The sequence below is a fragment of the Pseudorca crassidens genome, chromosome 1, assembly GCF_039906515.1.
Source record: "Pseudorca crassidens isolate mPseCra1 chromosome 1, mPseCra1.hap1, whole genome shotgun sequence".
Classification (NCBI taxonomy): Eukaryota; Metazoa; Chordata; class Mammalia; order Artiodactyla; family Delphinidae; genus Pseudorca; species Pseudorca crassidens.
In genome coordinates, this window is record NC_090296.1 from 181,211,487 (window position 1) to 181,223,701 (window position 12,215).

Genomic DNA, 12,215 nt, shown 5'->3' on the forward strand with positions numbered 1-12,215 from the left:
TTCCAGGCTACTTGCTTTTATTTAATAGTGTACAACGCCCTCACATTGTTTAAGGTGACATGGTGGTGATAGGTGGTGTGTGTGTGTACGCTAAAGAGAGCAAGGTTTAGGGAGTTTAGGTGTTATCTTTTGTTGTCATCAGAGGGAGACCTGCCATACCATCACATCGCAAACCCCTGTTTGCATCATATCCACTAACATCGTACCGGCCAAATCAAGTCACACAGCCAAGGCCATCATCAGTGGGTATCAGTTTTTGCTGCAGAGCAAGTTAACACAGACTTAGCTTCAAACAACCATGTTTATTGTATCCGTTTCTGTGGGTCTGGTGTCTGGCAACGGCTTAGCGGAACGCCCCTGCTCAAGGTCTCATCCTGGGGCAATCAAGGTGTCAGCCAGGCTGGGTTCTGACTTGGAGGCTGTGCTTAGGGAAGCCCCACTTCCCTGCTCCTGGAGTTGTTGGCATTATTCTGTTCTTTGAAGCTGTAGGATTCGTGACAGCTCCCTTCTTCAAAGCCAGAAAGGGGAAAGAAGGACTAGTAAGATGGACGCTGTGTTCTTATTTAACCACGTACATGTAGTCGTACACATTTCTTGACCTTTGCCTCATTTTACTGGATAGAAGCAAGTCACAGGCCCTGCCCACACTCATGTGTTTGGGTTGCACAAAGGTTGGGATCCCAGAGGCAGGGATCATGGGACGCCTGAAAGTCTGTCCATCATAAATATTTGCTAACAATTTACCTGCCGCAGGGATGTGACGTACAAAATATATGATTGTAATGAAGGCCTAAACTTAAGGAAGAGAAACACACACCCATCTAAGTACCAAACACTGTAAAACAGTATCTGGGTCAGAGGACAGGGAATATTGGGGAATTGAAAGGAAAAGATGAACATGGGCTGCAGTAGTTAGGAAAGGCTTCAAGGAGGTGGAATTTGATTTCTTTGACTTCCTGGTAGAATTGGAAAGATGGAAAGAAAAAGAAAGGGTATTACAGAAAGAAAGATACGAGCAAATTTATCTCCTCTCTTCCTTGGAGGTGTCTCTTCTCTTGTACTAGAGTGTAGAATCATCTCCCCCTTCTGAGCCCATGGATACATCCCCTCCCTCTGTCTTCCTCCTCTCTTCGCTTTCCCTTTCTCCTTCCTTCTATAGGAAGGAAAGTATGTACCAAGATGGTACCTCCTTGTTCAGAGCAATGAGGTTATTCTCCCTTCCATTGAATTCTGGGTCTTAAGGCTATGCCCTCTATTCCAGTTTTCTGGATTTCCCTTGCATAATTAAACATGCAAATGTTAAAGTATTTTTAGTCCATAAAGAATTCATCAGTCACATCACAAACACCTCTCTCTCAGCATATGATGGTCTGAAAAGATAGGTCAGAACTCAAGCCTGCAGGCCAGTGTGCCCAGTGTTAGATCAGGAGCAGAGGCAAGGCTGCATGGACAATGCCCAGTGGTCTTTTTTTTTTAAATATTTGCTTCTTGGGCCTGTTACTAGGGGTCCACTAGCCTTATCTCGGTGCAGTGAAAGTAAATAACCTGGAAAAGCAACATATAAAATAGGCAGCATCTGTAGAATATAAAGTAGAGCTTACAAGCTAGCAGGCAACAGATATGTTTTTGTCTCACCTAGGATTGAAAAATTAAAATAAGCCAGTATTTAAAATTAGAAGGTAGGGGGCTTCCCTGGTGGCACAGTGATTGAGAGTCCGCCTGCCGATGCAGGGGACGCGGGTTCGTACCCCGGTCCAGGAGGATCCCACATGCCGCGGAGCGGCTGGGCCCGTGAGCCATGGCCGCTGAGCCTGCGCGTCCGGAGCCTGTGCTCCACAGCGGGAGAGGCCACAACAGTGAGAGGCCCGCGTACCGCAAAAAAAAAAAAAAAAAAAAAAAAATTAGAAGGTAGGGTGGGGACTATAATTCTGACTTCTCTCAAAAAAAAAAGTTAGAAGGCAACATCAGACCCATATCCTTTCAGGGCAGTGATCTACTGGAACCAAGTAGGGGCCTCCCTTTCTAGACCAAGCATATTTCTCCCAGTTGTCCAAGGACATACTTCGTGCTTCCAGCGCAGCGGGTCTCCTTCACTCTTTAGTCAATTGCCCTGCAGGCATTGGAATTTGTCCCAACTGTGAAGCCTGCAGGCCTTGTTTTCAAAGTGTTGTCCATAGAGCGCTTGCAGTGCCTTCAAATGCATGCAGATTCCTGGGCCCTGCACTAGCCGGGCTGACTCAGAATATCTCAAGATGAGTCTCAATCAGCATTTTTTGAAAAGCACTCTGGGTGATGAGATTCATACACAAGACGCGTCTAGTGGTGAGACCCGCGATTATGGAGTTTCTTTCCTCATTCAGTGCACCTGTGCAGCACAGATGCGGGGCAGGCTCAGATGCTTATCTACAGATAGGATTGTGGCTGCAGTTAGCATGGATTGGTGTTTTCAGCTACTTTTGCTTGTGAAGCACATCGCAGGAGTCCAATCGGAAGGTTTTAAAACTTAGTACTGTGTGATCTACCTCTGATAGGAGAGGGTACATTCCCACGGTAATTGGATGGGAAAGATTTAGGTTCCGTCTAAGTCAGGGTTAGGTTGTACACGTGTGTTAGGGATCTCCATAGCGTGTGATCCAATGTACGCTTTCTTGACCCTGTCAGAAAAAATCCCAGATCATTACGGGACCAAAATCCTCTTCATTTAGTTTAAAATACACACACACACACACACACACACACACACACACACACACACACACGAGTGTGTGCACGTGTATAAACACCAATGTGTAAGAAAGGCTAAATGCTAATGTTGGACATAAACCGTGTAGATTTTTTTTACCCAAAAAGCATCTCTGTCATTCCCATCCCCATCCCTCCTTTCTGTACACTCTTGGTAAATTATGATTTACTGACTCCTCATTAAGAGTTTTATTGTCTCATTCACCCATCTGATCAACTTAGGTGATATCTTTGTTATATTCCTCACCAAAAAAAAATAATAATGAGCAACTTCGAGTTGGCAGTGAACCCAAGTATAAGCTGATTGGGGTCTGCAGGCATTCCTCACGAATGCTAATGAATATTTCAAATTTCCTTTGGCCTTCTTGGCAGAAGAGGTAACCAAGAGCTTTAGAAATCCAGATGTGAGTTATTGGCCCTTAGAGCCTGGCCTGAGAGGCAGAACTAAGCAGTTGCAGTGGTTCCCTCTCTAGAAGCCAGGGTTTCACCTGCAGACTGCCAGCTGTTATTCCCCAAGGATTCTTGATAGGCTTCCAGTCTTTGGAAATCTCCATCCATCAGAAAACCACTGCAGCCTTCAACCCTCGGGTGCTTTGCTAGTCTTAGGCAGGTCAGTCTGCTTCCTCTAGAGCATAAGAAGAAAGGAAGCAAGGAAAAGGGAGTGAAACAGGGGTCTCGCCAGCTGCCCATATTTGGAAATAAGGTCAGAAGTGACTTCCAGATCTTGTCTTGTCCTATGAAAAGCATGAAGGTCACCAGAACTTAAAATTAAGGACCTGGGTCCACTTCCCTTGTTGTGAGACTGAGAATGTAAATTGGTACAGCCACTATGGAGAAAAGTATGGAGGTTCCTTAAAAAACTAAAAATAGAATTACCATATGATCCAGCAATCCCACTCCTGGACATATATCTAGAGAAAAACATGGTTCAAAAGGATACATGCACCCCAATGTTCATTGCAGCACTGTTTACAATAGGCAAGACATGGAAGCAGCTTAAATATCCATTGACAGATGAATGGATAGAGAAGATGTGGTACATATATACAATGGTATATTACTCAGCCATTAAAAAGAATGAAATAATGCCATTTGCAGTAACATGGATGCACTTGGAGATTACCATACTAAGTGAAGTAAGACAGAGAAAGACAAATATCATATGATATCGCTTATATGTGGAATCTAAAAAAATTTACTTCATGATGCAAAAACTTATTTACAAAACAGAAACAGACTTACAGACTTAGAGAATGAATTTACAGTTACCAAGGGGGAAAGATGGGGGGGAGGAATAGATTGGGAATTTTGGATTGACATGTACACACTGCTATATTTAAAATAGATAACCAACAAGGACCTACTGTATAGCACAGGCAACTCTGCTCAATATTCTGTAATAACCTAAATGGGAGAAGAATCTGAAAAAGAATAGATACAAGTATACGTATAACCAAATCACTTTTTTGGGAGACTGCACATTCAGGTAATCACAAATAGTAAGAAGAGGTCCGCTTTCACCAATGGTTTGGACGTCATGGACCTAATAATTATGTGGTTAAAACTGTCTGTGCTACATGAAAATAATAGGGAAATATTTCTACTAAGACTTGTAAAATATTTCGCCAGGCAAGCCTCCTACAATCCCCCTATTAAAAGCTGTGAAGTATGCAGGGGACAAAAGAGTCACAGCTGGAAAGAGGGCAGTGAGGTGAATGAATGTTCACTTTCCTAGCCTTTGTCTTATGAATCTGTCCACGTACCTACACCATCACAGTTTCACATGGAAGGTGAGGAGTTCTGTGGATTGGGCGTTCCATCTGGAAAACGTGTCTGCTGGGACAAGATAAGATGCTGTATATATGATTTAAAAACCAGTAGGAATAACACCCTACTAGGCTCAGGAGTGTGGAGGGGAAGTTTAAAGTGGTACCCACGTGTAGACGGAAGCGTCGTGTTGTCAACTAGCACATTTTACAGATTCATGTTCTCTGGCTGATGAGTCCCAAAGATCCATCAGAAGAGGAACAAAGGGAACACAAGTTTTCATTGACTGGGAAAATCATCAAATTGAATGTATCGACAGGATATTCCAGAAGCTCTCATGAAATTGATAGAAACATAAGGGTGATAGGAACCCACCGAGGAGATGAAGTGATGAAAGACAATCCCCTATTCTTAGAAGTTGTTCATGTTATGGTCCTGGATGTGATCATTTTCAATTTGAGATTTTCAAACCTTTGGAATTCTTGAAAATATGTGAAATTATACAAAGACGTGTTAGTTTGAGAATTTTATAGGCTCTCCTCTGACAGACTTTCTCTTTCCGGGCCACCTCTCACAAATGACATTACCCAGGGGGCTGTGCAGCCAAAAGAACTCAGATCCACTCTGAGTCATCAGGGCAACAGGTCTTCAATGAAGGGACCCATCCCCCTATTGGCTGACAGCTTCCCATTCTGCCAGCAGCTTGGAGGGGTATATGTGATAAATATAAGACTTGGTTCTTGTCCTCAGGAAGTCTGAAGTTTTGTTGGAAAACTATATACCTAATGTGCTTGAATAGCTGTCCGGATTGGATGTAATTTTGTGCTTAGGGAATGGAATCCACCAAAAGTGCTGTGAGATTTAAGATTGATTTTGGTTATATCTATTACTCTTTCAAAATACTCTTTTAAATATGTATGTAATTTAATAGGGGAGGGGCTTTGATGTCTGCTGTGTGTTTTACTAAATGAAACAACAGGGTATAGTGAGATGAGGCTGGGTTAGTGGCCAGAAAATTCTGGATTCCAGTCTCACATTCCCCACTGGCTAGAGAAAGACTGGAGACTTCAAACAAGTTACTTATCTTCTCTGAATGGCAGTTTCTGCCTCTGTGTGTGTGTGTGTGTGTGTGTGTGTGTGTGTGTGTGTGCGTGAAATACTACCTTCTGCACCTATCTTATAAGCTTTCTGTGAGGATAAAACAGAATTCAAAGCTATAAAAAAGAAGGCAAAATTATTATGAACTCATTGGTTCAATCAAACTACCACCTGAGGTTATTTTTAAAACGCTTTTCATGTATACTGTGAGTGTTGGATTTTGTGTATAGACGTGGGAAAACTCATAAACAAGAACTTCATATAATGGCATTATGAAAGTAATACTGCACGTTTGTGAGTCTATATTGTATGGTGTTGTCTCACTTGATTGTTACAACTATGATATTTAGAGCAAAAAGGATTCTTATGTGCACTTCCTATATATAAAGAAGCCGCAGCCCAGAGACGTTACGTACTTTACTTTAAGAAGGTGGAGGAGCTAGGACTGGACCCTGGTATTTCCGACTTTTCATGCAATGTCCTTTCCAAAAAATGTTTGCTGCCAACACCTTGCCAGATTCCCAAGAGGAAATGAGGCTCTTAAAGAGCTGCGTAAAAAAGGAATGTCTAGGGGCTTCCCTGGTGGCGCAGTGGTTGGGAGTCCGCCTGCCGATGAGGGGACACGGGTTCGTGCCCCGGTCCGGGAGGATCCCCCGTGCCGCGGGGCGGCTGGGCCCGTGAGCCATGGCCGCTGGACCTGCGCGTCCGGAGCCTGTGCTCCGCAACGGGAGAGGCCATGGCAGTGAGAGGCCCGTGTACTGCAAAAAAAAAAAAAAAAAAAAAAAGGAATGTCTAAAAATACCCCTTGCCCTCTTGAATATCTGTCTAAAATCACCTCAGTAAGTCTCAACAAAATGCAAACATATTTCAAATGCCTAGATATTGTCTTAAAATTTCACTTCCTCTCAAACAGCACCATTTCACAGCAAGCTGCCATTTTTTCCTAGCAACTTCCATCCACAGATTGTATTTCTGAAGGGTGTTCACTGTTGCCCGTTTTGTCTTTTAGCAACAGATCAACTCCTAGCAACCATGATCGGATACAGCGTCTCCGGCAAGAATTTCAGCAAGCAAAGCAGGATGAAGATGTGGAAGATCGGCGACGTACCTATAGCTTTGAACAGCCCTGGGTGAGTGTTTGGTGTCTTGGCACAGTCGTAGGAAGTCCTGCAACTTCCCTGCAGTAAAAGCCTCTAAGCTGTGACCTCAGACCTTTATGAAACAAGACAAGGTGGAGCCAGATTCCTTTGACCTTTAGCATATTGACCTTTTCCTCATTTCCATCTGGGTTTCATCACTGCTAATTTCATTTTATATCTTGTTGCACCATCTGTCCGTTGCAGAATAGGTTTCATTTGCCTGATGACAAGACACAGCAGAAGTATTCTGACTCTCAACTATGCATTTTTTAAAGTTTAGTTCAGTATTTTTCTATATGCATTTTTCTGAGAGTCAGAGCCTGAATAAATCAGTTCAACACGTCTATGGTGTATCTGCTCTACGCAAAGTACAGTATTTAGTGATTCTTGATTCTCCCCCATCTCCTGTGTGCATTTGTTGAGCCCCTGCCAGGTCTCTGCCTCTAGCCCATCTCCAGTCGTCCCTCCCATCGCCGCCAGAGGGACCCTTCTACAGCAGCGCTCTGAATGGCTTCTCAATGCCCCCAAGATAAGTCCAGATTCCACAGTGTGGCGGGCTAATTAATCCTCCCAATCCAGCCCCAGACTTGGGCTCTGATCCTGTGTTTTGCCATAGAGATGATGTCACTTCTGGGAATGGGAGGCATTGGAGCAGATTTGGGGGTTCAATATGATGGGAATTGTGAAGGCTTTCCTTGGAAACCTGAGAGAGTCAACTAGAGATGAGTAAATAAGCTGCCTGAGGCAGGAAAATCTAACTGAGGGTATTAGTAAGTCCAGTCAACATGACAGTGTGACCATAGCCAATAATGGTTTGAGGACAGGGAATAGAAAAATAATTTTTAAAAAATTAATTGACTAACATTTATTTTTGGCTGCATTGGGTCTTCGTTGCTGCGCGCGGGCTTTCTCTAGTTGCGGCGAGCGGGGGCTACTCTTGGTTGCGGTGCGCGGGCTTCTCATTGCGGTGGCTTCTCTTGTTGCGGAACACGGGCTCTAGGCGCGCGGGCTTCAGTAGTTGTAGCACGCAGGCTCAGTAGTTGTGGCTCACCGGCTTAGTTGCTCTGGGCATGTGGGATCTTCCCAGACCAGGGCTTGAACCTGTGTCCCCTGCATTGGCAGGCGGATTCTTAGCCACTGCGCCACCAAGGGAAGTCCCAGAAAATAATTTTTTTTTAAAAAAAATTTATCTTATTGAAGAATAGTTGATTTATAATGTTGTGTTTATTTCTGCTATACAGCAAAGCAATTCAGTTATACATATATATTCTTTTTCATATTCTTTTCTGTTATGGTTTATCACAGGATATTGAATAGAGTTCCCTGAGCTATACAGTAGGACCTTGTTGTTTAGAAAAATAATTTTTTAGTTGAATTCTGTGATGAGGATTGGCAAGACAGACATGGCAGAAAGTCAAGGAAGGCAAGCCTGGTGCGGATACTGGTGAAGCACTGCCCCATGTGGGCAGGGTGGGCAGTACAGCTCAGGGATGAATAGTATTCACCACAGGGATGAACCGGTGGTCAGTACCACTCTGATAGCCTGGCAGGCTGCTGGGAGTGGAGCTGGGGGTGCCAGCAGTCTAGGATTATAAAGCTTAGGAGGCTGCGGTCAAAAGAGTGTATTTTTGGAGTCCAGGAAAATCTGGATGATGTTGGGATCAAAGGTGTCCCGTCCATGCATGTGAGTTCCTGAAGTGGAGGAGTGATTAGGGCCCAAAACGTGTATTGAGTTCAGTTCAACGTGTTGGGTGTATGATCACACTCGATATTTGGGAGAGTAGGGGCAGACGAAGAATGGTGTGAGAAAAGGCTGACGTGGACCCGAGTGTGGTTAGATTGTAGGGAAGGAGAGATGAAGGTGGGAAGGTTCTAGGAGCTTTCAATGCTAGACTGAAAGTCTGAACAAAAATGGTATCAGGACAGAATGCCGGCCCCCTAGCCAGGTTAGAAAAAATAATTTTAAATTTTTTCTCCAGGCCTCAGTTTTCTTATTTGTAAACCAAGGGGGTTAGAGTAGCTGATTGTCAGTTACTAAACCTTTTGTTAGAATGAACATTTAAGAGGAAGCTGGGGGTGTCGAGTAAAGCAGATGTCAGCAGAGCTCCTTGGGTTGAAGACAGAGGCTGCTGCCGTGGGTCGGAGCTTCTCCAAGTGTAGTCCACGGACCAGCACCTTCAGCTTCTCCTGGGAGCTTGTCACACGTGCACGTTCCTGGGCCCTGCCTCAGACTTACTGGATCTGCACCTCTGTGGGTGGGGCCCAGGAATCTGTATTTTAATAAGCCCTCCACGTCATGTCGAAGGATGGTCAGCTCTGGGAAGCATTGCTCCAGAGTTTAGATCATCGCTGAGGTCCTTTTTGGTCCTAAAATCCAGCAGCCTCAGTACACTCCACACAAAGCCAGGAAAGGTTCTGATCTGGGGTTTGGTGATCAAGTTGGAGTTTGTGGAAGGTTCATGTGGCAACTGAAAGGAGAAGAAGGAAAAATGGGAGAAGGCGTCCCAGTTTGAAGGATCTCACCTTGGTTCAAGTGAGGAAGATGGGACCTTAGAACAGGCAATATGAGACCGGCATCCCGGAGGAAAAACTCAGGAAATCAACCGTAGCTGACTTTGGGAGGTTATAAAACATGTGCAACGGATTGAATACGTGTGACAATCTAACTGTCCTCTGCAACAATATCACTATTAATAATATTTAGTTTATTTTTCTAGATGATCCAGTAAACCGAGTTATTCCTGTGTAGCGACAGGATGGAATTATGTTCATCTACTTCTGTTGTTTGGCTCAATGACTCCACCTAGTCCTGCTAGGTCTCCTAAAGCAGGCTTCTTTCGTGTTGCGGGGTAAACATCCTTAACGGTGTGTATTTGTACAAAGGTGCTGAAAGGAAGAATGAGGCCAGTGGCAACCTGAAGGGATAAACAGCCGCTGCACATGGAAATGGTTCTCACAGCCCGTAACGCTAGCAGCCCAGGCCCTCCAAGGGCTTTTCACTCCTCGTCCAGCCCAGGAGGGGCAGCGTCGCGCCATTTTACTTTACCAGGGAATGTGGATTATCCAACCAGCATGTCTTAGTCCGTAATTAATCATTTAACTCACCAAATTTCTTGAGTGTTGATTATGTTCTGTTATTGTGTTTGGTTCTGGAAAACAAAGAAAGAATGCCCTTAGGATCCCACAGTGGAGCTGATACAAAGGAAAGGCGCACTTTTACAGTCTTGAGAAGGGGATGCAGGGACTATTGAACACACAGAAACCACACCCAAATTGATTGTGGGTGGGTGGGCACAAAAAAGCTTGAAAGAACACCTCTTTGAAGTTGGAAAATATTTTAAATATACAGCTTTGAGAAACAGAGGGATCTATTTTTGGGAACTAAAATTAATTGGAATTATTTCTGGTTAGTTATCCACATGCAAGATCTCCAGGTCTGTTGGAGGCTAAATGAGCATTTCCTCCTTCTTAGCTCTAGAAGTTTTGCGCTAGGAGATGTGGCAACCATTTGGTATCCATTAGGTTTCTTTATAAGTTATTTTTAATGAGGGGCATGTATATTTTGGCACTTGTTTCTATGTTATCTGCTTAATATGAGCAATCATGTTGGGAAAAAAATGTTTGAGAATGTCTTGTACGTTAGGAAACTCAACTACTGAAGGTCTTAGGCCAAATTATTGTATATCAAAATGCCGTAGCAACTTCAGATGGACAACTTGGCTTGTATGATCATTTCCTGTAATGACTGAGCGGGGAATTATTTGGATGACAAGCTGATTACCTTGGGAATGGAATAATTTCCTGAATTGTGGGTCAGAAGTTGACCTTTTCCATTTATTTATTTATTTATTCATTCATTCGTTTATCAAACAATTGGGATCTTGCTGTGTACTCTCCATTCTACAGATCGTGTAAATGAGTGTAAAGTGACTGTAATTCTACTCAGTGTATTAATTTTCATACAAATTCTCATTGTTGCCTTATGAAGAGCTGCTCAGTTGTTCAAAATGTAACATAGCCTGTAGTTTTTATGATCTGTTTTACAAAATGAGCTTTGAATATCTTGGAATCTTGATTCTTTTCCCGTATGTATTCTGACCTTGAAAGATCACTGTGTTTGGAAAGGATGAGGCCATGATCTCACCCACTGGAATTATTTGTAATCATTTTAGTGTTAAGGAACCACAAGCCCATCTTCAAGCTGTGTGTACAGTTTAGACCATATGAATTGAAATTGCCCCGCTTGTCAGAAATGCCCACACATGAAGTGCAGTCAGATGTATCATTTAGAAAAATATCCAGGCCAATGACTTTACATACAGAGAGAGATGCTGCAGAAAATTCTTCCAAGGGGCCCTTTTCAACTTATCCATTTTCACAATGTTCTCTCTACTCTAGCAGAACAGTACGCACCTGTTCCTGGGCTTTTGTTCAAAATAACGTTTGGGCCTGAGGGAGCTGATTTGTGGCACCAAAGGTCCTTCGATGAGCAGAGGCCCAGGACACTTCCTTAGCTCCATAACTGAAGTGAATTCCCTCCCAAGCTGAGTAAAAGAAGAAGAAAAAGCAACTTCTTCCCCCAAAGCAGGGCCAGGTGCAGCATAAATAAAGCAGCAAGTTGCTGTAAATCTTTCTTAAGATAATGGAACAATAGCTGACGTTAGGGTTATTATCACAGAGCTCAGATATGGACAGGACTTAGTGCTGCTTTTAGAAGAATTAAATTGCAGGCTGCAGACCTAAGCACAGTATGCTGTTAAGACTTTACAGATACCTGCGTGTTGCCCACAAGCAGACTTACTGGCTGAGACTGTTGATGGGTGGGAGGATGGAGCTTTTAATAGCCGTGTTGCTAAATCCTTTGGCCCTGGGTGGGTAGTGACTGAAAGCAGTTTAGTCCTTCAGGTAGAAAATTGATCCTCCAGGGTATGAATATCCTGTTCTCCCCCAAGCTTTCTTCCTAGCTGTCTGTCCTTAAACAAATTAAAAAAAATCTGTCCCTTTCTCCATTTTCCTGCCTTGGACTTTTAACAACTCCCCTTTCCCATTTAGGTTCTTGCCTGATTTAGTAAGAGGGCCAGTCACACTGCACAGCCATCCTGCACCCCTAGACTGCCTTCCCTGGACCTGGGGAATTTGAGCAGATGATGCTTCTCTTTTTGTCTTCCTTTTTTTTGTGCGGCACGCGGGCCTCTCACTGTTGTGGCCTCTCCCGTTGCGGAGCACAGGCTCCGGACGCGCAGGCTCAGCGGCCATGGCTCACGGGCCCAGCCGCTCCGCGGCATGTGGGATCTTCCCGGACCAGGGCACGAACCCGTATCCCCTGCATCGGCAGGCGGACTCTCAACCACTGCGCCACCAGGGAAACCCTGTCTTCCTTTCTTTAAGACTTCAGAGGTATCTGCTGTCATTTCTTCCTAATGGGTCTCCACGCCTGGACTCAAGAAATATCTTCTTAGTTGATAGGCT

At 44.0% G+C, this 12,215-nt stretch overlaps 1 protein-coding gene across 22 annotated transcripts in view; it reads left to right on the forward strand.

Annotated features, from left to right (window-relative positions):
* The window catches only part of PARD3 (par-3 family cell polarity regulator), a 727,131-nt gene that overhangs the window by 612,443 nt on the left and 102,473 nt on the right, over positions 1-12,215 (forward strand). For all 22 annotated transcript variants that reach the window (XM_067702290.1, XM_067702246.1, XM_067702315.1 and 19 more), the window contains one exon: positions 6,617-6,737. In XM_067702290.1, the coding sequence (XP_067558391.1) occupies positions 6,617-6,737 (121 nt within the window). The remainder of the gene's footprint in view (positions 1-6,616; positions 6,738-12,215) is intronic.